The sequence below is a fragment of the Typopeltis vanoorti genome, chromosome 16 (genome assembly GCF_054136105.1).
Source record: "Typopeltis vanoorti isolate ZY-2024b chromosome 16, IOZ_Tvanoo_1.0, whole genome shotgun sequence".
Taxonomy (NCBI): Eukaryota; Metazoa; Arthropoda; class Arachnida; order Uropygi; family Thelyphonidae; genus Typopeltis; species Typopeltis vanoorti.
The window spans coordinates 72,045,428-72,065,299 of NC_143564.1; the positions used below are offsets into that span (position 1 = coordinate 72,045,428).

Consider the following 19,872-nt stretch of genomic DNA (forward strand, 5'->3'; position numbering starts at 1 on the left):
ACCAACCTGACATATTTCTCTGGTACTTTCTTCTCCCTCAGACACCTCCAGACTTATTGCCTTAGCACTCTATCATATGCTTTCTCCAGATCAATAAACACCAGATGTAGCTCCCGTTGTTTCTCTCGAAACTTTTTCATCATCTGCCATAACTCAAAGATAGCATCTGTCGTTGATCGACCAGGCATGAATCCAAATTGCTTCTTTGCAATCTCCACCTCCTTCCTCAATCTTCCATCAAGAACCCTTTCTACGATTTTCATTGTGTGGGACATCAACTTTATTCCTCTGTAATTCTTACAGTCTTGTGCATCGCTTTTACCCTTGTAGATAGGGAAAAGAGTACTTTCCCTCCATTCCTCAAGTATATTTTTCTGTTGGCAAACTTTCATGAACAGGTCCCACAGCAGGTCAATTCCCTCTTCTCCCAGTGACTTCCATGCCTCAACTGGGATCCTGTCAGGGCCCACCGATTTTCCATTCTTCCTCCTCATCATGGCCTCCTTCCCCTCCACTCTACTGATGTTCTGCACCATCCCCTCAGAAGGATGCCCATTTTCTCTGTGAGCCCTTGCATTTTCCTCATTCAAAAGTACTTCAAAATATATTCTCCATCTGTTTCTTATATCCACGTCTCTCCATAATACTCTTCCTCCAGAGTCTTTGATCTGCCTCACATGCAAGATGTACTTTGATGCCTTATTTCTACATTTTGCTAGTCAGTAAATTTTTTTCTGTCCTTCCTTTGTTTCTAATTGATCATAAAGATCTTGATATGCCATGGCTTTCGCCACAACTCTCTTGACTTCTTGCTTTCTCTCTCTCTCTCTCTGTATGCTTCTTTGTCCTCTTCCACTCTTGACTCATCCACTTCTGCTTTGCCTATCTCTTAGCCATCACTGCTTCTTGTACATTATTATTCCACCATCAACCCTCCTTCTTCTCTCTAATCTTTCCAGATGTCTCACCAAGCACCTCGATTGCACAGCTCAGAATTGCTTTTGAATTATGTCTCCGCCTATCTTGTACACATTCTAATCCATCCGAAATCCTCTCTAACACCCTCTCCCTAAAATGGTTCCTCACACTCTTTTCTTTTAAGCGAAACCACTTAATTGTCTTCATCCCATGTCTTCCAAAGGTTCCTATCTATGATCTCATTTTAAAGCCGGTATTGCTGCGCCACCCAATCTGATGGGATTATCTTACAATTTGTCAATTCCTTAAGATGTTTTTTCTAGTCAAAATGTAGTCAATTTGTGAACTGTTGTTGCCACTTCTAAATGTTATCAAATGCTCTTCCCTCTTACAGAAAAAGGAGTTCACAATTGCCAGATCAAACACTACTGCGAAGTCCACAATCCTTTCTCCGTCCTGGTTCATCATTCCGACTCCATGACCGCCATGCACCATTTGATAGTCCCTATTATGTCTCCCTATGTGTATGTTCAAGTCTCCTCGAATAATCACCATGTCATTTTCTTCCAGTTCCCTCATTTCTTCATCTAGCACGTTCCAGAACTCATCTTTCTCCTCTGCTGCACAGCCAACTTGCAGGGAGTATACACATAAGACAACCCGTTGCTCTTCTCCAAGCCCCAGTTTCATTTGCATGATCCAGTCGTTCCTCCTACCCACTTTCAGTACTTCGTTCTGCCACACACCACAATTCTGACACCATTTCTTCCCTCTTTATTCGCTCCAGAATAGAACAATTTATACCCATCTTCTGTTCTTTCCTCTTTTTCCCCCTTCCACCTTGTCTCCTGCACACAAAATATCCAACTTCCTCTTCCTCATCATGTCTGCCACTCCTCTTCCCCTTCCAGTCATGCTTCCAACATTCAATGTTCCCACTCGCAACATTCTCTCCACCTGCTAGACTCGCTTCTTTAACTGCATCCGCCCTTGATGTAGTAGCCCTTGTCCACTTCTCGCAGCTGTGGGGCAATGATGTTGCTGCACGTCGCCTAAGGGGTATGCTCTAACCCTTGTATCACTTTCTTTTCAACTCATTAGATCATAGCTAGAGCTGGCAGTGAAGTTTTACGACTGGATGCCTTTCCTGACGTCAACCCTCATCATTTATCTGGACTTAGGACCAGCACCTATTGAGGCTAGTTTGAATCCCCTTTGCTGGCTGCATAAGACGAAATGACATAGCAAAATGGGAAAGATTCATCCCTAGCCCTAGAATACTCTAATAGCATTGGGGGGGGGGGGCAAGAAGAGAAGAAAGAAGCAAAGAAAGAAGGGGAGGGACCAGTCTACAGATAATATAACAGATGTATACTACATGAGAACGGCATGATCCAGCATCAGGTACCTCGGGTTTGCCATGCATGTAATCACTAAAGTGAGCCCTTGAGGATACCAACATAATCAAATTCCATCATATACTACTCTCAGGGGATGTACTGGATATTATGAGGTGCCAAAAAGAAACTGGAGTGGGCTAATAAAATCTTTACAAGGGTGGTCCGAAAAGTTCTCGGCCTAACAATGAAAAAACAAATTTATAATTCCAAAATTATTTTTCTTTTTCAACATTATCTCCCTTAAGACTAATACATTTATTCCAGTGATGCTCCAGTGCCATTATCCTTTCCCTGTAGTAGTTCTCAGTAAGATTTACAAAATACCCCTCTACAGCTGCAATCATCTCTTGATTTGAAGAAAAACGCTGACCAGCGAGGAAAAGTTTTAGTTTTGGGAAGAGATAGAATCAGAGGGAGCCAAATTTGGGAATAGGGTGGATGTTCCAACAATTCATAGTGCAGATCCCTTAATTTTCCCAATGCCAAAACACCTTTGTGGACAAGTGCATTGGACTGATGAAAGATGATTTTTTTTCTTTTGCAAACCAGGTCTTTTCTCATGAATTTGTTCGTCTAGTCTGGTTAAAAGATCAGAATAATATTCCCCGGTTATTGTTTTACCCTTTTCAAGATAATTAATAAACAAAAATGTCTTAAGCATTCCAAAACACTGATGCCATGACCTTTCCTGCTGATGGAACCGACTCTGTCCTCTTTGGCGCTGAACAACCGGCTTCTGTCCACTGTTTTGACTGCTGTTTGTATTCTGGCGTGTAATGGTGAATCCAAGTCTTATCCATGGATTTATTACTATCTCATCATTACTATGGATGAGATAGTAATAAATCAATGCACAAAATCAGTTTTATTCTTGTTAAAACGCTCCAAGCACTGTTTACTGATTTTCATGCAAGTGCATTTTTGATCTGCTGTGAGAAAGCGCAGCACCCATCTTGCACAAAGCTTTTTCATTTGCAATTCTTCACACAAAATATATCCTACATGTTCTTTTAAAATGCCTATAGTCTCAGCAATTTCACGAACTTTGACTCGCCGGTCATCCAATACCATATTGTGCATTTGATCAATGATTTCTAGTGTCGTTACACTTTTTGGATATATGTGGATCATCTTCAAGGCTGGTATGGCCACGTTTAAACTCTGCAGCCCATTTCTTAATTGTCGAAAACGAAGAAGAAGAGTGGCCACAAACTTTTATGAACTTTGAATGAATTTCTTTTGCCATTAAACCTTTTTTTACAAAGAGTTTTATAACCGCAAGATACAAAATTTTATCCATTCCAAGGGATAATACAGACAACACTTTTGCTTCAGACAGCTGTATAAAACAAACTACTTGAAAGAATGACTTGCAATTTCACATGGATGCATATGACAGATATACCAATTTAGAAAAAAAAAAAAATCTTACCGATAGTGTTGCCATGTATGGTCGAGGCTGAGAACTTTTCAGACCACCCTTGTACAATTTAAATTTGGACTCAACCTCCTTCAAAGTAGTCCCTTTCCGAGTTCATGCAGCAATCCCACTGCTTTCACCATGCTCCAAATGCTTCCTTGGAGTCTTTTTGTTGAAGCGCATCAAGCACCACTTGCTATTTGTCTTGGATCTTTTTAACAGTGTTGAACTACCACGCCTTTAGCTTTAATTTCATTTTTAGAAACAAAAAGAAGTCAAAAAGGGGTTAAATCTGGTGAGTAAGGAGGATGTGGGACACCTGCCATGCTGTTGACCAGCAAAAAAACTCTTGCATTTTTAAGGCACTGTTGGAGGGAACATTGTCAAGGTGAATGGTCGTTCCAGCTTCTCATCGTCCTCCAAAGTGGTTCTGCCTTTCTTAAAATGCAAGTTCCACTCAAAATGCTGAGTTTGGCTCACGGTTCCATTTAGTTTTCGCATACCTCACTAAGTAACTCAAGGGCCTCTGTGGCAGATTTCCCCCATTTCACACAAAATTTTACGTTTCACCTCTGTTCTAATTTTTGCACTCATCACGAAATTGCAGAATGAAACAAACACTAGATAAGAATAATGTGTTACATAAGTTCGGGTGCACACAGCTCAACACCACATGGCAGGCTGTCTGAACATTTTGTCTGAACAATTGTCTATGCCACTGACACCTGGTAGCAGGTAGCATGAGACTAACACAATCTGTCGCTGAGTATTCAGCAGAGACTGGTTTATTTTTGATAGCACCTCATATTATGATAATACTAAATGAAAAAAGCTGTACCATTACTAACTTCCTACCAAGAATTTTCTTCCAAATTAATCTATCTTTCAAAACCTCAATATTAACAAATCTTATATTACTGTCTTCTAAGTCAGTGCTTCCCAAACTTATGGATGCCAAGGCTCCCTCTGGAAAAATTAAAATATTTCATGGCCCCCATCGAAAAAAAAATCATAATATAGACATATATTATTATATTTATTGTATTTATATTCAAGATATTGCATTTATAATCTTTTTTGTGTTTGTTATCAATACCTTTCAAATGAAACTTATATGAATAAGCATATATTTACTAATGTTCATTAATTGCCGAAATACGCAATAAGCAAAATTTGTGAACCAACACCAATGTGTGATTTTTTCCATTAAAATATAAAAAAGAACAAAAAAGAAATAATAAATAATAAAAATTGAATATGTTTCTTTTAAGATAAAAAAAAATCTACCTAGTCTTAAAACATTTTAAATTTGTTTTCATTATTTCACGCCCCCCCCCTCAACACTTACAGCTCCCAAGGGGGCAGTGGCCAACAGTTTAGGAAACGCTGTTCTAAGGTACATCTCATAGTATCAATCCATCTAGCCCTTGATATTCCACTAGGTCTTTTTCCTGCTAATCTGGCAAAAAAAAAACACCTGTTCTGCTAACATTTCATCTCCCATTCTGTTTAAGAGACCATATCAGCTGAGATTAGCTCTGCTAACATATGTCTGAATGCTGACAATGTCAAGTTCTTTCTTAATATCTTAATTTTTAATGTGATGTCAGTGATACCATCTGCTCATTCCCTTAATCTTGCTTAGAATTCTCATATCTGTAGTCCCTGGTCTTTGATCAAGCATTTTATTTATAACTCAGCTCTCTAATAAAATTGGTTTGAACATTGTCTTGTATATAGCTACTTCAGTGTTTTAATTAATTTCTCTCTTATTCCATATACATTTATTCAAGGGACTCCCCACCATACCAGCTTCGCTTATTCTGTTGCTCACGTCCATGTTTAATTTGCCATTTTTACTAAAAATTGTGCCTCAAGAACTGAAATGTTTTGCTTGTTCTATAGATTCTTTATTGAAGATGCAGTCAATGCTTCAACGTTTCTGGCTATTTTCACAGTTTTTATTGCTAATCTTTACACCAAATTTATTACAGCAGTAATTCAGTTTAGTCAGGGAATCAAGGAGACTTGTATCATCTGCTTCAAGTAAAGAACTGAGATTTTGATATTAGGTTTATATTAATAAATTAATATTATTAATTTTTAATTCTCAGTGTACAATCCCCTTTAAATCTGTACAAAAATTAAAATTTTGATTAAAATTAAAATGTTAATTTTTAATATTATTATTAATATTATCATCATCATCATCATAAAATTCCTGCCATGTACCCTCAAGGGGTGTACAGGATATGATAGTACTACATGAAAAAATTATATCATGACTAACTTCCTATCTACAATTTTCCTCCAAATCAGTCTGCTACTTGTCAAGACTCCAACATTATCAGATCTTATATTTCTATCGTCTAAGGCACTTTGTACCGTATCAATCCACCTATATCTTGGTCTTCCTCTGGGTCATTTTCCTGCCAGCCTGGCAGAGAACACTTGTTTTGCTAATCTTTCCTCGCCCATTCTGTTTAAGCCATACCACCTGAGATTAGCTCTGCTAACGCATTCCTGGATGCTGACAATGTCAAGTTCTTTCCTAATATCCTCATTTTTAATATGATATTGCCATTGATGCCATCTGTTCACGCCTATAATCTTTCTCGGGACTCTCATATCTGCAGTCTCTAGTCTTTGGTCAAGTGCTTTACTTCTGACCCAGCTCTCAGATCCATAAGTTAAAACTGGTTTGAACACCATCTTGTATACAGCTAATTTTGTGTTCCGACTAATTTCTCTCTTATTCCATATGAATTTATTCAATTGACTTCCTACCATACCAGCTTTGTTGATTGTGTTGTCTATTTCCATATTTAATTTACCATCTTCACTAAAAATCATGCCTAAGTAGCTGAAATGTTTTACTTGTTCCACAGGTTCTCCGTTCACAACGCAGTTGACATTTTCAACGATTCTGATATTTTCATTGTCTTTGTCTTTTTATTGCTGACCTGCATACCATATCTATTACAACAGTTATTCAATTTAGTCAGGGAATCATAAATTGAATAACTGTTGTAATTTAATCGTGTATATCATTAGCCACATCGTGTGTACTCTACACACTATATTAAATAAACTTGGTATGTGATTGCTGTCAAAGGAGAGAGAGAGAGAGAGGTTGTGAGTGTTACATATACTAATTACAGATTCCTGATGTAAGGAAGTACAAATCCTTGGTTTCTATTTAGTATACTACGTGAGGAAATGACCCCAGAAGACTCTTTGAATAACCTGACAAAATTATTCTCTTCTGAGTAAGGCATGGAGGAAGCTTGCAGATTTACTGCATGATATTCTGTGAGGATGTGTGATGTGAGTCCATCTTTTTCCTCTCTCTTGTTTTCAACATTGCTCACATGCTCTTTTTATATGGATTTCAAAACTTCTCCTAGTTTGACCTATATACACCTTTCCTCAAGAACAAGGAATGTTCCTTTTTAAAAATATTATTGGGTATACATGTTTCTAGAATGGAACACTGTCTTCAGAGTAAAGTAGAAAACTTTATAAGGTGTTAACTGATTTGAAAACTATTCCAATGTTGACTGATTTTAATAACTGGGCTACATTTCTTAATGAGTTGCCAACATATGATAAGGAGAGAAGGTCTTTGTAATTAATTTCAAAGTTATCATGGATTGGTTAATTGGAAAATAAGTTTCTTTTAACTTTTTGGAGGAACTGACTAAACAGGATTTGAAGTTCATCTTTTCTTCTAATTTCATCATTTTTGAGAATATTTAAAGCTCTATTTTTTAGGGTTTTGATGATACCTACTTTTTGTTGAGGGTGTCAACCAAGTGGGATCATGTTCCATTTCCGAATACGTGGAAGAGTCTGATAACATGGAAGTAATTTTGTTGTCATAATCGACACTATTTAAAATGATTGTTGAATTTTATTTGTCTAATGATAAGTATGATGATTACATCATACTTATCATTAGACAAATAGATATATATATATTTGTGATTACTTTTCTATTGAATGTTTTCTACGACCATGTTATCATTGTTTGTTTCATTTAGCAAACTTTTAAAGTAATTGTTACAGACATCTAGAATATCTTTATCTTCAATTTTCCTGTGACCATCATCATATCTGATTCCCTTTGACAGTACTCTTTCCTCCATTTCTATGCTTTTTTTTTAATAGCCTCCAGAATATTTTGCCATCTTCCTGAAATTTATTTGCTATGTTCTCACCAACCTCTTCTCATCACTTTGTTCAACTAATTTTACACAATGCTTTGCTTTCTTACATTTTTCTATGTATTCTGTAAGAGCACATGCTGACTTAAGTGCTAGGAACTTTTGATCTGCTTCCTTCTTTTCCTTGACTGCCTCTTTAATTTTTTACATCCATCACAGAGTTCTAATTTTTCTATCCTTGCAGACTACCTCATCACGACTCTCTGGCTGAATCAATCAAATCAATGTTTTCTTCAGGGTTTGTCAGTGAATCTCCAAGATTACTGTTTTCAAACTCTGCCATTTTTCTCTTGAATAATGTTTGCATATTCAAGTCTATTGTGTATTTCACCTCTGAAAGCTGTTCAATTTTGATTCCAACTATGTTGGAACATGTTAGTAATAACTAGTCCATGTCTGTCCTGAACAGAAATCCAGCAGGTACTTACCATTATTATTAGATTTGCTCTTTTCTCCAAATTTTCCAAAATCGCTGCTATATTGACTGGTAATCATTTTTTACTCTGCTGTTTAGATCTTCAACATAGATCAACTTTTCCTTTTCAGTTATGTCAGCTGCCTTCTCTGGTGCCTTAAAAAATTTCTCCAATCGTCCGTAGTAAAATTTTCTATCTGACCATAAGCACACGTGTCTTATTATCCAATTCCCCATTCTGATGTTGTCTGCATCATTATACTTGATACTGCTTGCCATTCAAGAAGATTATTATCATATTTAGTGTTGAATACTACAGTTATACTACAGTTTTTACTTGACCATTTCTGCCTAAATATAGCATCTTGTATTGGTTGCTTAGAAGAATCTGACCTGTTTTTGTCTTCTGTATTTTGGTAATTCGTTTGCTAGTTCCATTTCTTTTCCATTCATGCTTCTTATATAAGGGCCTGTGTAGCTCAGTGGGTGTGGCGTTTGCACACCACGGAGTTTGGCTGCACGAAGGAAGACTTGGTTTCAAGTCTAGTCGGTGACTAGAAGAAATTTTTCTAAGCCTTTTTTCTACCAGTTCCCAAGATAGCTGATCTCTGGCACGGGCAAGAGGGTTTTTTTCTCCTGGAAATTCAGGTTTTTCGTCCCGTAAATTCGTCCAGCACTATTTCAGACATTAAAAAATATATTGTGTTAGGACCAAGAAATGGTGGCACTTGCTGAGCTGTCTCTTCACTGCATGCTGCTTAATTAGTGGTAGCCTTGGGCCAGCTATCTCTGATGTGGTACCAGTGGAGATTGAACTGCCCATTCAGTTTCCAAAAGTCAGAAGACAGGGCAAAAATGGTCTTGCCTACTGCCTATACAGGAATAAAAAGGCATTAGCTGATCTGAGCTTTTTATGTTGATGGTACCAATCTTGAACTCTGCTGATGTTGAGTTGGGATATGCTCTAGGATTTGTTTCAGTAGTTGACTCTTCACTGGGGTTCCATTTTGAAAACAACAGAGTCCTTGTTTAACCATTCAACATTCCAGCTAGAATGAAATTTTGTCATGTTGTACCATTATTTGATAATGGTTAAAGCTGATAAGAATAGAATCTGGATGGCTAAACTCCTAAATTGCCATTATCCTTGTTTGTCCAGTATCCAGACAGATACCCTAACAGAGTGCACCATGAGAAGGTGAGGATTAGACATTAGGCCAGCAGGCTTGGTCGGTTCTCTGCATTCCTTAAAAGGCTATGTGAAGGTCTCCTCCTAGTTATCCAGCTTTGGTCCTTAAGCATCCCAATAAACTAAATCTCAGTAATGACTGTAATTTTTTGGCATGGTGAGGAGTTTTTGCTGAAAATCCTTACATCTAGCACTAACACACATGATTGCAACATACCCCTGCATCTTTTAATGAGTGAACATAGAAATGACACTGCTTGCTTTGATTTTTTTTTTTTTTTCATTCTCACTTCAAGATCATTCACACATATGCTCACCTGCACTCACCCTTTCAATCTATCATGAACTAATTCTACCAGTCAGTCCATTAATACACGAGATATCCAGAACAGGTTTCCCACATCATGGATTACGATGATTAAAAAAAAAAAAAAAAAAAAAAAGATTGGTCACTTGTAGATCCAAAGATAAATTTGAAAGAATCATTAAACAGTCAAATATGTGCACAACAGAATATTCTGAATATAAACTTTCCAGACACAACATATATTAACAACCTTAATCAACCATTTTGCACAATTAAGGAAATAAGTTAGTGGATATATTTAAAAAACCATTTCTCACCTGTTCTGTTCTTCTTTTATAGTAATGCAGAATGCAGTATTCATTATTTGAACAAGTGTATAATATTGCCCAGACAATGCCTGCATGTACTTACAATATTTAGTCTGTGCATTTAGATATGTTGTTTCATCCAAATTTTTATTATTCCAAACACTGCCAACAATTAAGCAAAGCATACAAAAACTGTTAATTAAATGAACCCTAATATTAACAGAAGTTATATTACCTCTTTATATTAAAAGTACCTTATCTTACCTTAATTTTTTTAAATGCTTTGACTCTAGCTGAGTATCGGGATTCACAAACATAAACATCTTTATCAGCAAAACCCTGAAATTTAAACACACATGCACATGTAATGTAATATTATCTAAAAGACATAATAATAAATTAATTTGAACATTAAAAAATGATGAATGATAATATTTGATGCACTTATAAAACCAGTAATAGTTTAAGTGGGATTGTATAAAATAGTAACAATCCAAAGACAGGGTTCAATAATTAGATGAAACTTAAAATACAAAAATAGAAACAATTTAAAAAAAAAAAATTTATATATATATATATATATATATATATCTACTCTATAATATAAAACGATAAGCCTTTCTTTGTAACATTTTTGTGTCACGTTTTTTGTCAAGTTATTTGAAACGTTTTGAAACTCAGGGCTACACTGAGTGTCGAATCTTCAAAATTCAAGTCATCAGAATTCAAGGAGAACAGGCCTACCAGTCCAGAACTCAGAACAGGTTGGGTGCCATAGGTGGACGAACCCCCCTTTCGAGCCTTCAAAATTCGAGTCATCTGAATTCAAGGAGAACCGGCCTACCAGTCCAGAACTTGGGAGGGGCACCCCTTCACGGAGAACCGGCCTACCCGGCAGGGGGGCACTGTAGGCGCCGGGGAGGCACCCCTTTCGAGTTTTCAAAATTCAAGGAGAACCAGTCCGGAACTCGAGGGTTTGGGTGCCGGGGGAAAAGGGGGGGCTTTCGATTCTTCAAAATTCAAGTCATCTGAATTCAAGGAGAACCGGCCTACCAGTCCGGAATTCGAGAGGGGGGGAAAGTGTGTGCTGGGTGTGTGTGTGTGGGGGGGGAAGGCACCCACCTTTCGGGTCTTTAAATACTAAGAATAGTGATCAGAGCTTTACCCACCTTTAGACTTGAACTACGTTTCAGGTGCAAACTTAACTGTTTGCTTACTACTCACTGAGGAGACCTCAAAAAAAAAGTTGAAACTGGTCTGGGTAGTGACCCCACCCATAATGTATTGCAGTATACATCTCTTAGTGAGATGTGCTTTACATTATGGAAAATACTAAGAATAGTGATCAGAGCTTTACCCACCTTTACAATGAGTTGCCCTGGTGTTGCACCACCTTTAGACTTGAACTACGTTTCAGGCGCAAACTTAACTGTTTGCTTACTTGGGATTATTATGATGTCTGTGACAAACTTGCAGTATTCAGAGAAATGTCAAATGGTGGCCCTCCTTCCTTCTCTCTTTTATGCTTATGCATAGATCCATAATGTACTATGTAGGAAATTTTCGAAACCAGATTTAATGGAATAGGATGGTTAATCCTTATTCCTATGGTATCCTGTGTCTATATGTTGCACATGTTCTTCTGGCCAGTTTGCCTGTTTTGTGGGATGAAAAACCCTGCCACCCCATATGTGACAGGTTAACTCACCTTCAATTGAAAAGTTAAAATGGAATAGATACAGACCACAATATCCTATGGTCTGAAACACACTTACTCCATCATTGTCACTATAAATTCAAACATTTACTTAAAGTGTTGAAGTCTTACTTCATTGTCCTAACTTAAATCTGAATAACTGCTTTTCATTATCAAAGATATGGGAGTCTTATTTTAATTACACATCATTAAAGTTTTAATTAATAACTAACAATACAATATTTCCTCAGTTATGCCTTTGTGTTGCTTCATGATAACATCACGTGGCTCTCAATGTTCGGAATTTTTAGGTCAAAATATATGGCCTTTGAATAAATATTATTCACACCTTTCCTTGTGTTATTATGAGAATTGAAGTAAAAAAAATATATATATATATCTCAAACAGAGATTTTAAGAGATCACCACTTTTGAAGCTGGCTAAGTGGATAGCATTTCTGCTCTCCAACCTAAAGGCTCCAAGTGGTAAATGAATTTCATCACCTGATGCGAAATCTTGCATACTGGCAACATGTCCAAGTACGGATACAATAGTGGGTAGGATTCACATAAAGAGATATCATTTAGATAAAGAGATGGAAACAACACTGAATAAACAGACATTCTATCATAGTTCCAGTTTTATTAATTCTATCCAGCCAGAACAGAGTAATGGCTATATTTGGTTTTGAAACACTTTGATACTTAAAATAAAATATAGCCATAACTCTGTTCTGGCTGGATATGTCTGCATATGTCTGATTGTAACAAAAATTAAAGTTGCTTTTTTTGTAAGAAATCCAAATTTCAAAAACATTGATCTATCAAGCTTCCAGGAATAACTTGCATTACAGAAGGGTTAATGGGTTAACAGAAAAGGTTCTTGCATTTTCTGAGAACAAACCTAAAGAGGATTGTTCTCAGAACAAACTATCCCTCTAAAGGGGGATACATTCCAAGACCCCCCCACCCCATGAAGAGTACCAAATCCCATATATACTATGTTTTTTTCCTATACATACATACTTATGATAAAGTTTAATTTATAAATTAGGCACAGTAAGAGATTAAAACAATAACTACAACAATAAAATAGCTACAATAATAAAATAAAATAACAATTATAACAATATACTGCAATAAAAGTTATATGAATGTGAATGTAATCTTAGCAACCATGGCATATGTTTTTTTAATCACTTATTTATTTATTATTTTAGTTGTGAACTTTATTATTAAGTCATGAACTTCTCCCTTTTCACTTAAAAGTAAGCACTTTACAGCTTCTCTATGACATATCTGAATTGCCAGAATCGCTACTCTTGAACTTTGGGGGCCCATTCTTAAGTCAAATAAAAGTTACTTAAACACAACAAGCACTGCAATCTTGACAGTCAATCTGATAACCGAGAACTACTCAGAACGGCACACAATTTAAAACTTATGAAATGTTGATTTCTGGAATTTTCCATTTAATATTTTCAGATGGCTAATAAGTGACTAACAGGCAGGTAGCATATACAGAACAGCATGGATATGTTAGACAAAGGGATGATTCATGTTCTGAGTAGGATGGCACAAGATTTCATCACATTACTCAGAACGACATGCAATTTAAAACTGTTTATTTCTGGAATTTTCCATTTAATATTTTTGGACTGAAGTTGACTGTGGAAAGCAAACCCACATATAGGGGGACTACAGTATTAGCAAATCAATGAAAAATACATAATTTTATTATCATTATTACATGACACCTCCAAGGAGTCCAAAGACTCATCAAGGGAGAGAACCTACTCTACAACCCTCTGTCTCCATCACTCAATCCACCAACTAAAGCGAACCACATCATTTATACCCACGCCATCTACTTCCTGCCACCACCACTAGTATTTTCACGGACAATCACAAACATCCATATCCACGGCAAGATTTGAACCCACAGCCATTTGGTTGGAGAGTAGATATGCTAACCACTCGGCAACCAGGCCATTTTTTCTCATTAAAATGAGAAATATTGTACAAATTTAACATTCTTGAGTTTAGTGACATAAACACAAGGTAAATAGGAAATAAAATTTGACTACTTTTATTTCTACTACAAATTATCACGGAAAAGAAATGTAAAAGTAAGAAAAAATTTTGTACATACCTCAGGTTTATACTTGAAGTAATCTTTCACAAACATCACATAGCATTTTCCAAGAACTTGTACCAATGGTGTACTATTATAATTATCACTTTTAAACAGCTCCTAAAAATGACATCAGATTATTAGCATGAACTGTTTTCTTTCAATATTTTTCTGCATAGTTACAAAATCATTACCTGATATAATTCAGAATACTAGAAAGCAAAAGCCTCTTCTTTCTGTTTGTTCTCTATTGCATACTTAAATTTTTAGATATTGCTTATTATACTCTGCATAATTCTACTGGTGAATAAAAAATATTACCAATTTGTCCCATTGAATTTGCATTAAACAAAAAAGAAATGCAATATGATGTACTCTTATTGAACTTTGGAATGAATGTGGTACTGAAGAATTTAATAGCCTATAGCCAATGAATTCAACTTGATTCTTTCTCCTGATAAATCATAGGTGCAGAAGATTTTTTTTTTTTTAAATGAACTGAGACTGTGCAATTTTATTAATATTATTTAGGTGTTGGCAGATACCAAGTTATGTGTAACAGTATTAAACACCACCATAAGAATGAAATAAATAAGATATTTATTAAGTTGCTAATATTTTCTTGGATTTCAAGAGGTGGCATCTGGCATCTTCATATTACAAAGAACTTGTTACAGTATAGTCACTAATAATTAGTGTTGGAAACAACTCCAATTGTAGCAGACATTAGTCCTGTTTTGATGTCCTTTAAAGTTAGATGAAAAGACGCTTACAGCTACTATGGCAGGAGTTGATCTTAAAATGATTTTTCGCCAAATTTCTGATAAATTAATACAGCAATACTTGTTGAGACCAGGGGAGTCCATGAAACTGCTGCTAACTTCAAAAATAGTATTTCCGACTTCTAATCAATTAAACGTGACACTACAGTTTTTTCATCTAATTCTGTGTGAAGGAGAGTCCAAAACAGATCTGCCAGTTGTGACTTGCCATAACGATGGTGGCAAACATATTTCTTATATTCTATGAAGAGTACATGTTAACAAATCATCCACAAGCTGTCTATAGCAGGCCAAGTTACAGGCAAGGGATAGTTTACACTTCCGGATGTGATGGAGGATGGATTTTACTTTTTTTTTCTTTCCTGAGCAGATGAAGACTGTTAGTTTGATGTATGCACTGAATGTGGAAAGCAACTAGAGTGAGTCAATGAGGGAGAGGTCACCAATTAAATGAAATGCTTTTTTCTGAATACTATCAAGCATTCTGAAGGAGGTCTTAGGAGTACTACCCCAAATATGAGAAGATTATTCTAATGTTGGGCAAATCTGAGCTTTATAAAGTGTGAGGACTTGAGCAGAAGTGAAGTTTTGGAACTGTTTGGAATGAAAAATTATAAAAGAATACCAATCTTCTTGGAGGCTGCAGAGGCTATGGATCTGATACGCTTATGCCAGGATAGGTTAGATGTGAAATTTAACCCGAAAAGAGAAAATAGATCCTGGTTGCCAAAGCAGAATATGGTTTTTTAAAAGTGACAGGAGGGAGGCATAGTCTCTCTTTCTGGAGATGGGACAGACTGCATTTTGATGACAATAAAATTCACCAGGTTATCCTTACCTAATTTGAGAATGGTGAGGAGATCAGTGTTAATGGCAATGATTAGAGAAGATCTTGAAGCATTAATTATTTGAACACTACAAGGTTTTGAAAATGAAAACGTGGAGTGCTGAGTATACTGTCATCGGCAAAGCTATGAATCAGACTGCATATAAGAGATAAAGGTCAATGATGTATAGGAGAAAGGACAGAACCCTGAGGTACACCAGCATTGATTGGAAAATCTGATGAAAGCAAATCATTCACCATGATTTGCAATGAATGACTGAAGAGGAAGCTGGGAATCCATTTACAAAAGGAAGAAGGAATACCATAAGATGTTAACATAAGCTTAGTAAGAAGGCCACAATGCCAGATTGGGTCAAATGCGGTGGAACCATTAAGAATGCCCCACTTGAGTTTCTCTGAAACTCAAGTGGTCACTCTTAATGGTGAAGTAGTAAAGCAATCAGTTGTTGATTACATTTTCCATTATTTTTGAGAGTACTGAGGTCAGGACAATAGCTTGATGTCTAATCTTTAAAGGTACCTGTGGCATGACTATAAACAATAAATTACACAATAACCACAATAATTAACTTTAATGAAATGAAAGTACAGATATTTTGTATACTGAAAATAACAGTACATCATCAGTGCATAAAAACAAGCAAATCAAAGAAACGGGAATACAAGGTATATACAGCAGTTGGTGGTTTACCAATTAAAAACTGTTGCCAAGTGCTAGAAATTAATATTAATAAAATTATTAAAAACTATTTTAGTTTTTAATAAAGAGAGCCAATTGTTCCAATTCAGATTTGGACTATGTAAAAGGACTTTACAACTTTCTTTGAAAAGGCATTCATATTTAAATCTGCTTATATGGAGAAGACAAGCTTCATCTCACTGGATACTGTGTTTAGTGTCGATACTATGCTGTGTCACACCAGACTTTTGAGGTTTCATGTATTCAAGATAATATTGATGTTCATCAATATTATCTTTTCCACAGAACAGCAAGTCTGCTCAAAGTATGTTAGATTACATTCACAAGGTATCAGGTAAATGCCAGCTAATGATAGAGGTGACAGTTTGTCTTTTGTGGATGGTAACAGGTGAGAAATTTTGTTGATAGGGAAATATGTGGGAACGAGATGATACTTCTTCAAAATTCTACCAATCAGTTCAGAGATGCCAGAAATATAAGGGATTGGAACCCTGCAATCTGTAAGAATCCTCAGGTGTTTGGAACATAGGAGTCAATTATTTGTTGGATTTGATTAGGGTTGTAACTATTAAATTCCATTAATGTTTTGATAGTGAGAAGTTCTTGTTGTAAGCTTGAAGGAAAGGAGCACACATTATGTGCACTATTAATTAAAGACACTTGATAACACCAATTTTTTGAGAGAAGTGATGAGCAGATTTTTGATGAATGTATCTGCCAGTAAAGGTGGGTTTTCGATAAACACTGATTGATAAATTACAGGAGGCTGTGCATGTAAGAAGGATGTCTAAGAATGGTAAACTATCAGCTTTTTCTTTTTCCATGGTGAATTGAATGGCTATTGATCTGTTGTAGGAGAGTCGTTTTTAATTAAAGTTTTTAATAATATTATTTATTAATATTAATTTCTAGAACATGGCAACAGTTTTTAATTGTTAAACCATTGACTGCTGTATGTACCTTTCTTTGATTTGCTTGTTTCTATGAACTGATAGTGTACTATTATATTCACTATGAAATATCTGTACTTTCCTTTCATTAAAGTTAATTACTGTGGTTATCATGTAATTTATTGTTTAATAGCTTGATGGTTAACTTTTAATCTTGCTTTATTTTTTTGGAACAGGCTGGATACAAGCTTGTTTTCAAACTGCTGTACAGATGCCAATCAAGTATGAGAGCTTGAAGATATGATATAAAAGAGATGTAAGTTCTAGAGCACAATCTTTTAGCTTGAGGAATGCAATCATAGTCAGGAGACTTATTGGCATCAACACTACTGAATATTTTTCTGATGTACTCCTGGCAAAATTTCAAAGCAAGCATTCTGTGCATAGTTTGGTTATAATGGGAAAAGATATGTCTCCTCATCATCAAATTCCTGACATATACCTTCCAGTGGTGTACAGAATCTTATGATAAATACAACATACAAAGTTGCATTATTACTAACTTCCTATCAACAATGCCAGCCTGGATGGCCAAGTGGTTAGCGTATCTGCTCTCCAGCCAAAAAGGCTACAAGTTCGAATCCCGCCGTGGGCATGGATGTCTCTGATTGTCTTTGGAAATACTACTGGTGGTAGTCAGCAGTAGATGGCATTGGTGTAGTTGCGGTCAGTTGGTGGATTGAGTGGTGGAGACAGAGTTGTACAGCAGGTGCCCTCCCTCGATGAGTCTTTGGACTCCTTGGCGGTATAGTAATAATAATAATAAGAAGAAGAATTGTGGGGCTAATCCGGAGGTTAATCCTCCAGATTAGCCTGTTATCTGTCAATATTCCAATATTATTAGATCTTATATTTCTGTCTTCTAAGGCACTTTTTATTGTATCAATCATGATCTTCTTCTGAGTCTTTTCCCTGCCATAATGGCAAAGGACACAGCTAATGCCTTTATTCTGATATAGGGATTAGGTGAGGCCATTTTAGCTCTATTTAACTTTTGAAGACTGGGGAGGGAGGGGGCAATTCAATCTCCACCGGTAGGATCAGAGATAAGTCCAAGACTATCATTAATTATACATGGCCTCCGCCAAAGAGAGGCACCTGAGAAGTGCTGCGATTTGTTTAACTATAGTTGATCTTGCATTCTGTTTAAGTGGCCATACCACCTGAGATTGGCTCTGCTAACACATTCCTGAATGCTAAAAATGTCAAGTTTTTTCTTAATATCCCCATTTTTAATGATACTGCCATTGATGTCATCTGTTCAGTCCTTTAATCTTTCTTGGGCCTCTCATATCTGTGGTCTCCAGTCTTTGATACAAAGTTTTATTTCTAATTTAGCTCTCAGATCCATAAGTTAAAATTGGTTTGAACACTGCTTTTTCTCTTGTATACAGCTAGTTTATTGTTTTGACTCATCACTCTCTTCTTTCACATAAATTTATCCAGTTCACTTCCTACTATACCACCTGTGCTAATTCTGCTGTCTATTTCCAAGTTTAATTTGACCATTTTTACTAAAAATTGTACCTAAATAGCTGAAATATTTTACTTGTTCTATAGGCAGGATGCAGTTGATGTTTTCAATGTCGGTTTCATACCAGATCCATTAGAGCAGTTAGTCAATTTGGTCACGGAATCAAACAAGGACAGAAAAAAATTTGGAATGATGCAGACTTGTTATGGATTTATTTAGGAGTATAACATCATCTGCATAAAGAGCTGACCAACATCTCCAATTTGTGTGTAGAGGCTTAAGTGCTGTGAAGACATCATGTTGGAGGCTTAATGGATTTTTTACAACACTCAGAAAGGATTAAAAAAAAAGAATTTAATACTTCCTATATTTCGTCCTAGTCACTAGGACATCGACGGGGGATAACAAAAATAACTAATGTAACATGTACACAAATATCAAACAATACTCAGCCCAACCACGTGGGTGACACTAAAGTCCTATCTAGGTGGAGCGCCCTCTAAGGACGGTTGTAGGTGGCCTGGAATGTAAGGTGGGACCTCTGGTGATGAGTGTTTCCCAAATCTTCGGAAGCTTAATGCAACCGTATTTATTAAGGTTTGGTTGAATTTTGAGAGCTGCTGCTGCTTCTAAGAATAGTCTCTTTTTCTTGAATTTGCTGTGATGGAGCATGGTGGTTTTCTTCCATGATACCCTGTGGGTGGTGTCCAAGACATGGTCCACCAAGCCTGAATGACCATAGTGGTGTTTACAGATGTAAGACTTGTGTTCCTCTAGGCGGATGGATGCTGATCTGCCTGTCTGTCCAAAGTACGCCAGCTTACAGGAACAGGGTACTTTGTAAACTCCAGGCAGAGGGAGAGGAGGGAGCTGATCTTTCGTAGAACAGATAAGGGTAGCAAGTTTGCGGTGGGGCTTATATGGTGTGTGTAGGTTATACTTTTTTAGAATCTTGGCTATTTTTTCGGATGTGCCACGGATGTAGGGTATGGTGATGGCATTTTTAAAATCTTGTTGACGAGAAAGACGGAGAATGGGGGAGGAACTGACTATTTTTTTGATACTGTGATCACTGTAGCCATTGGAGAGGAAGGTGTTGTGTATGT

General features: G+C 36.4%; 1 protein-coding gene across 6 annotated transcripts in view; it reads right to left on the bottom strand.

Annotated features, from left to right (window-relative positions):
• The window catches only part of polybromo (protein), a 686,480-nt gene that overhangs the window by 310,285 nt on the left and 356,323 nt on the right, over positions 1-19,872 (bottom strand). For all 6 annotated transcript variants that reach the window (XM_090406695.1, XM_090406694.1, XM_090406697.1 and 3 more), the window contains 2 exons: positions 14,032-14,133; positions 10,448-10,522 (listed from right to left, as the gene is read on the bottom strand). In XM_090406695.1, coding sequence (XP_090262821.1) covers positions 10,448-10,522; positions 14,032-14,133 — 177 coding nt within the window. The remainder of the gene's footprint in view (positions 1-10,447; positions 10,523-14,031; positions 14,134-19,872) is intronic.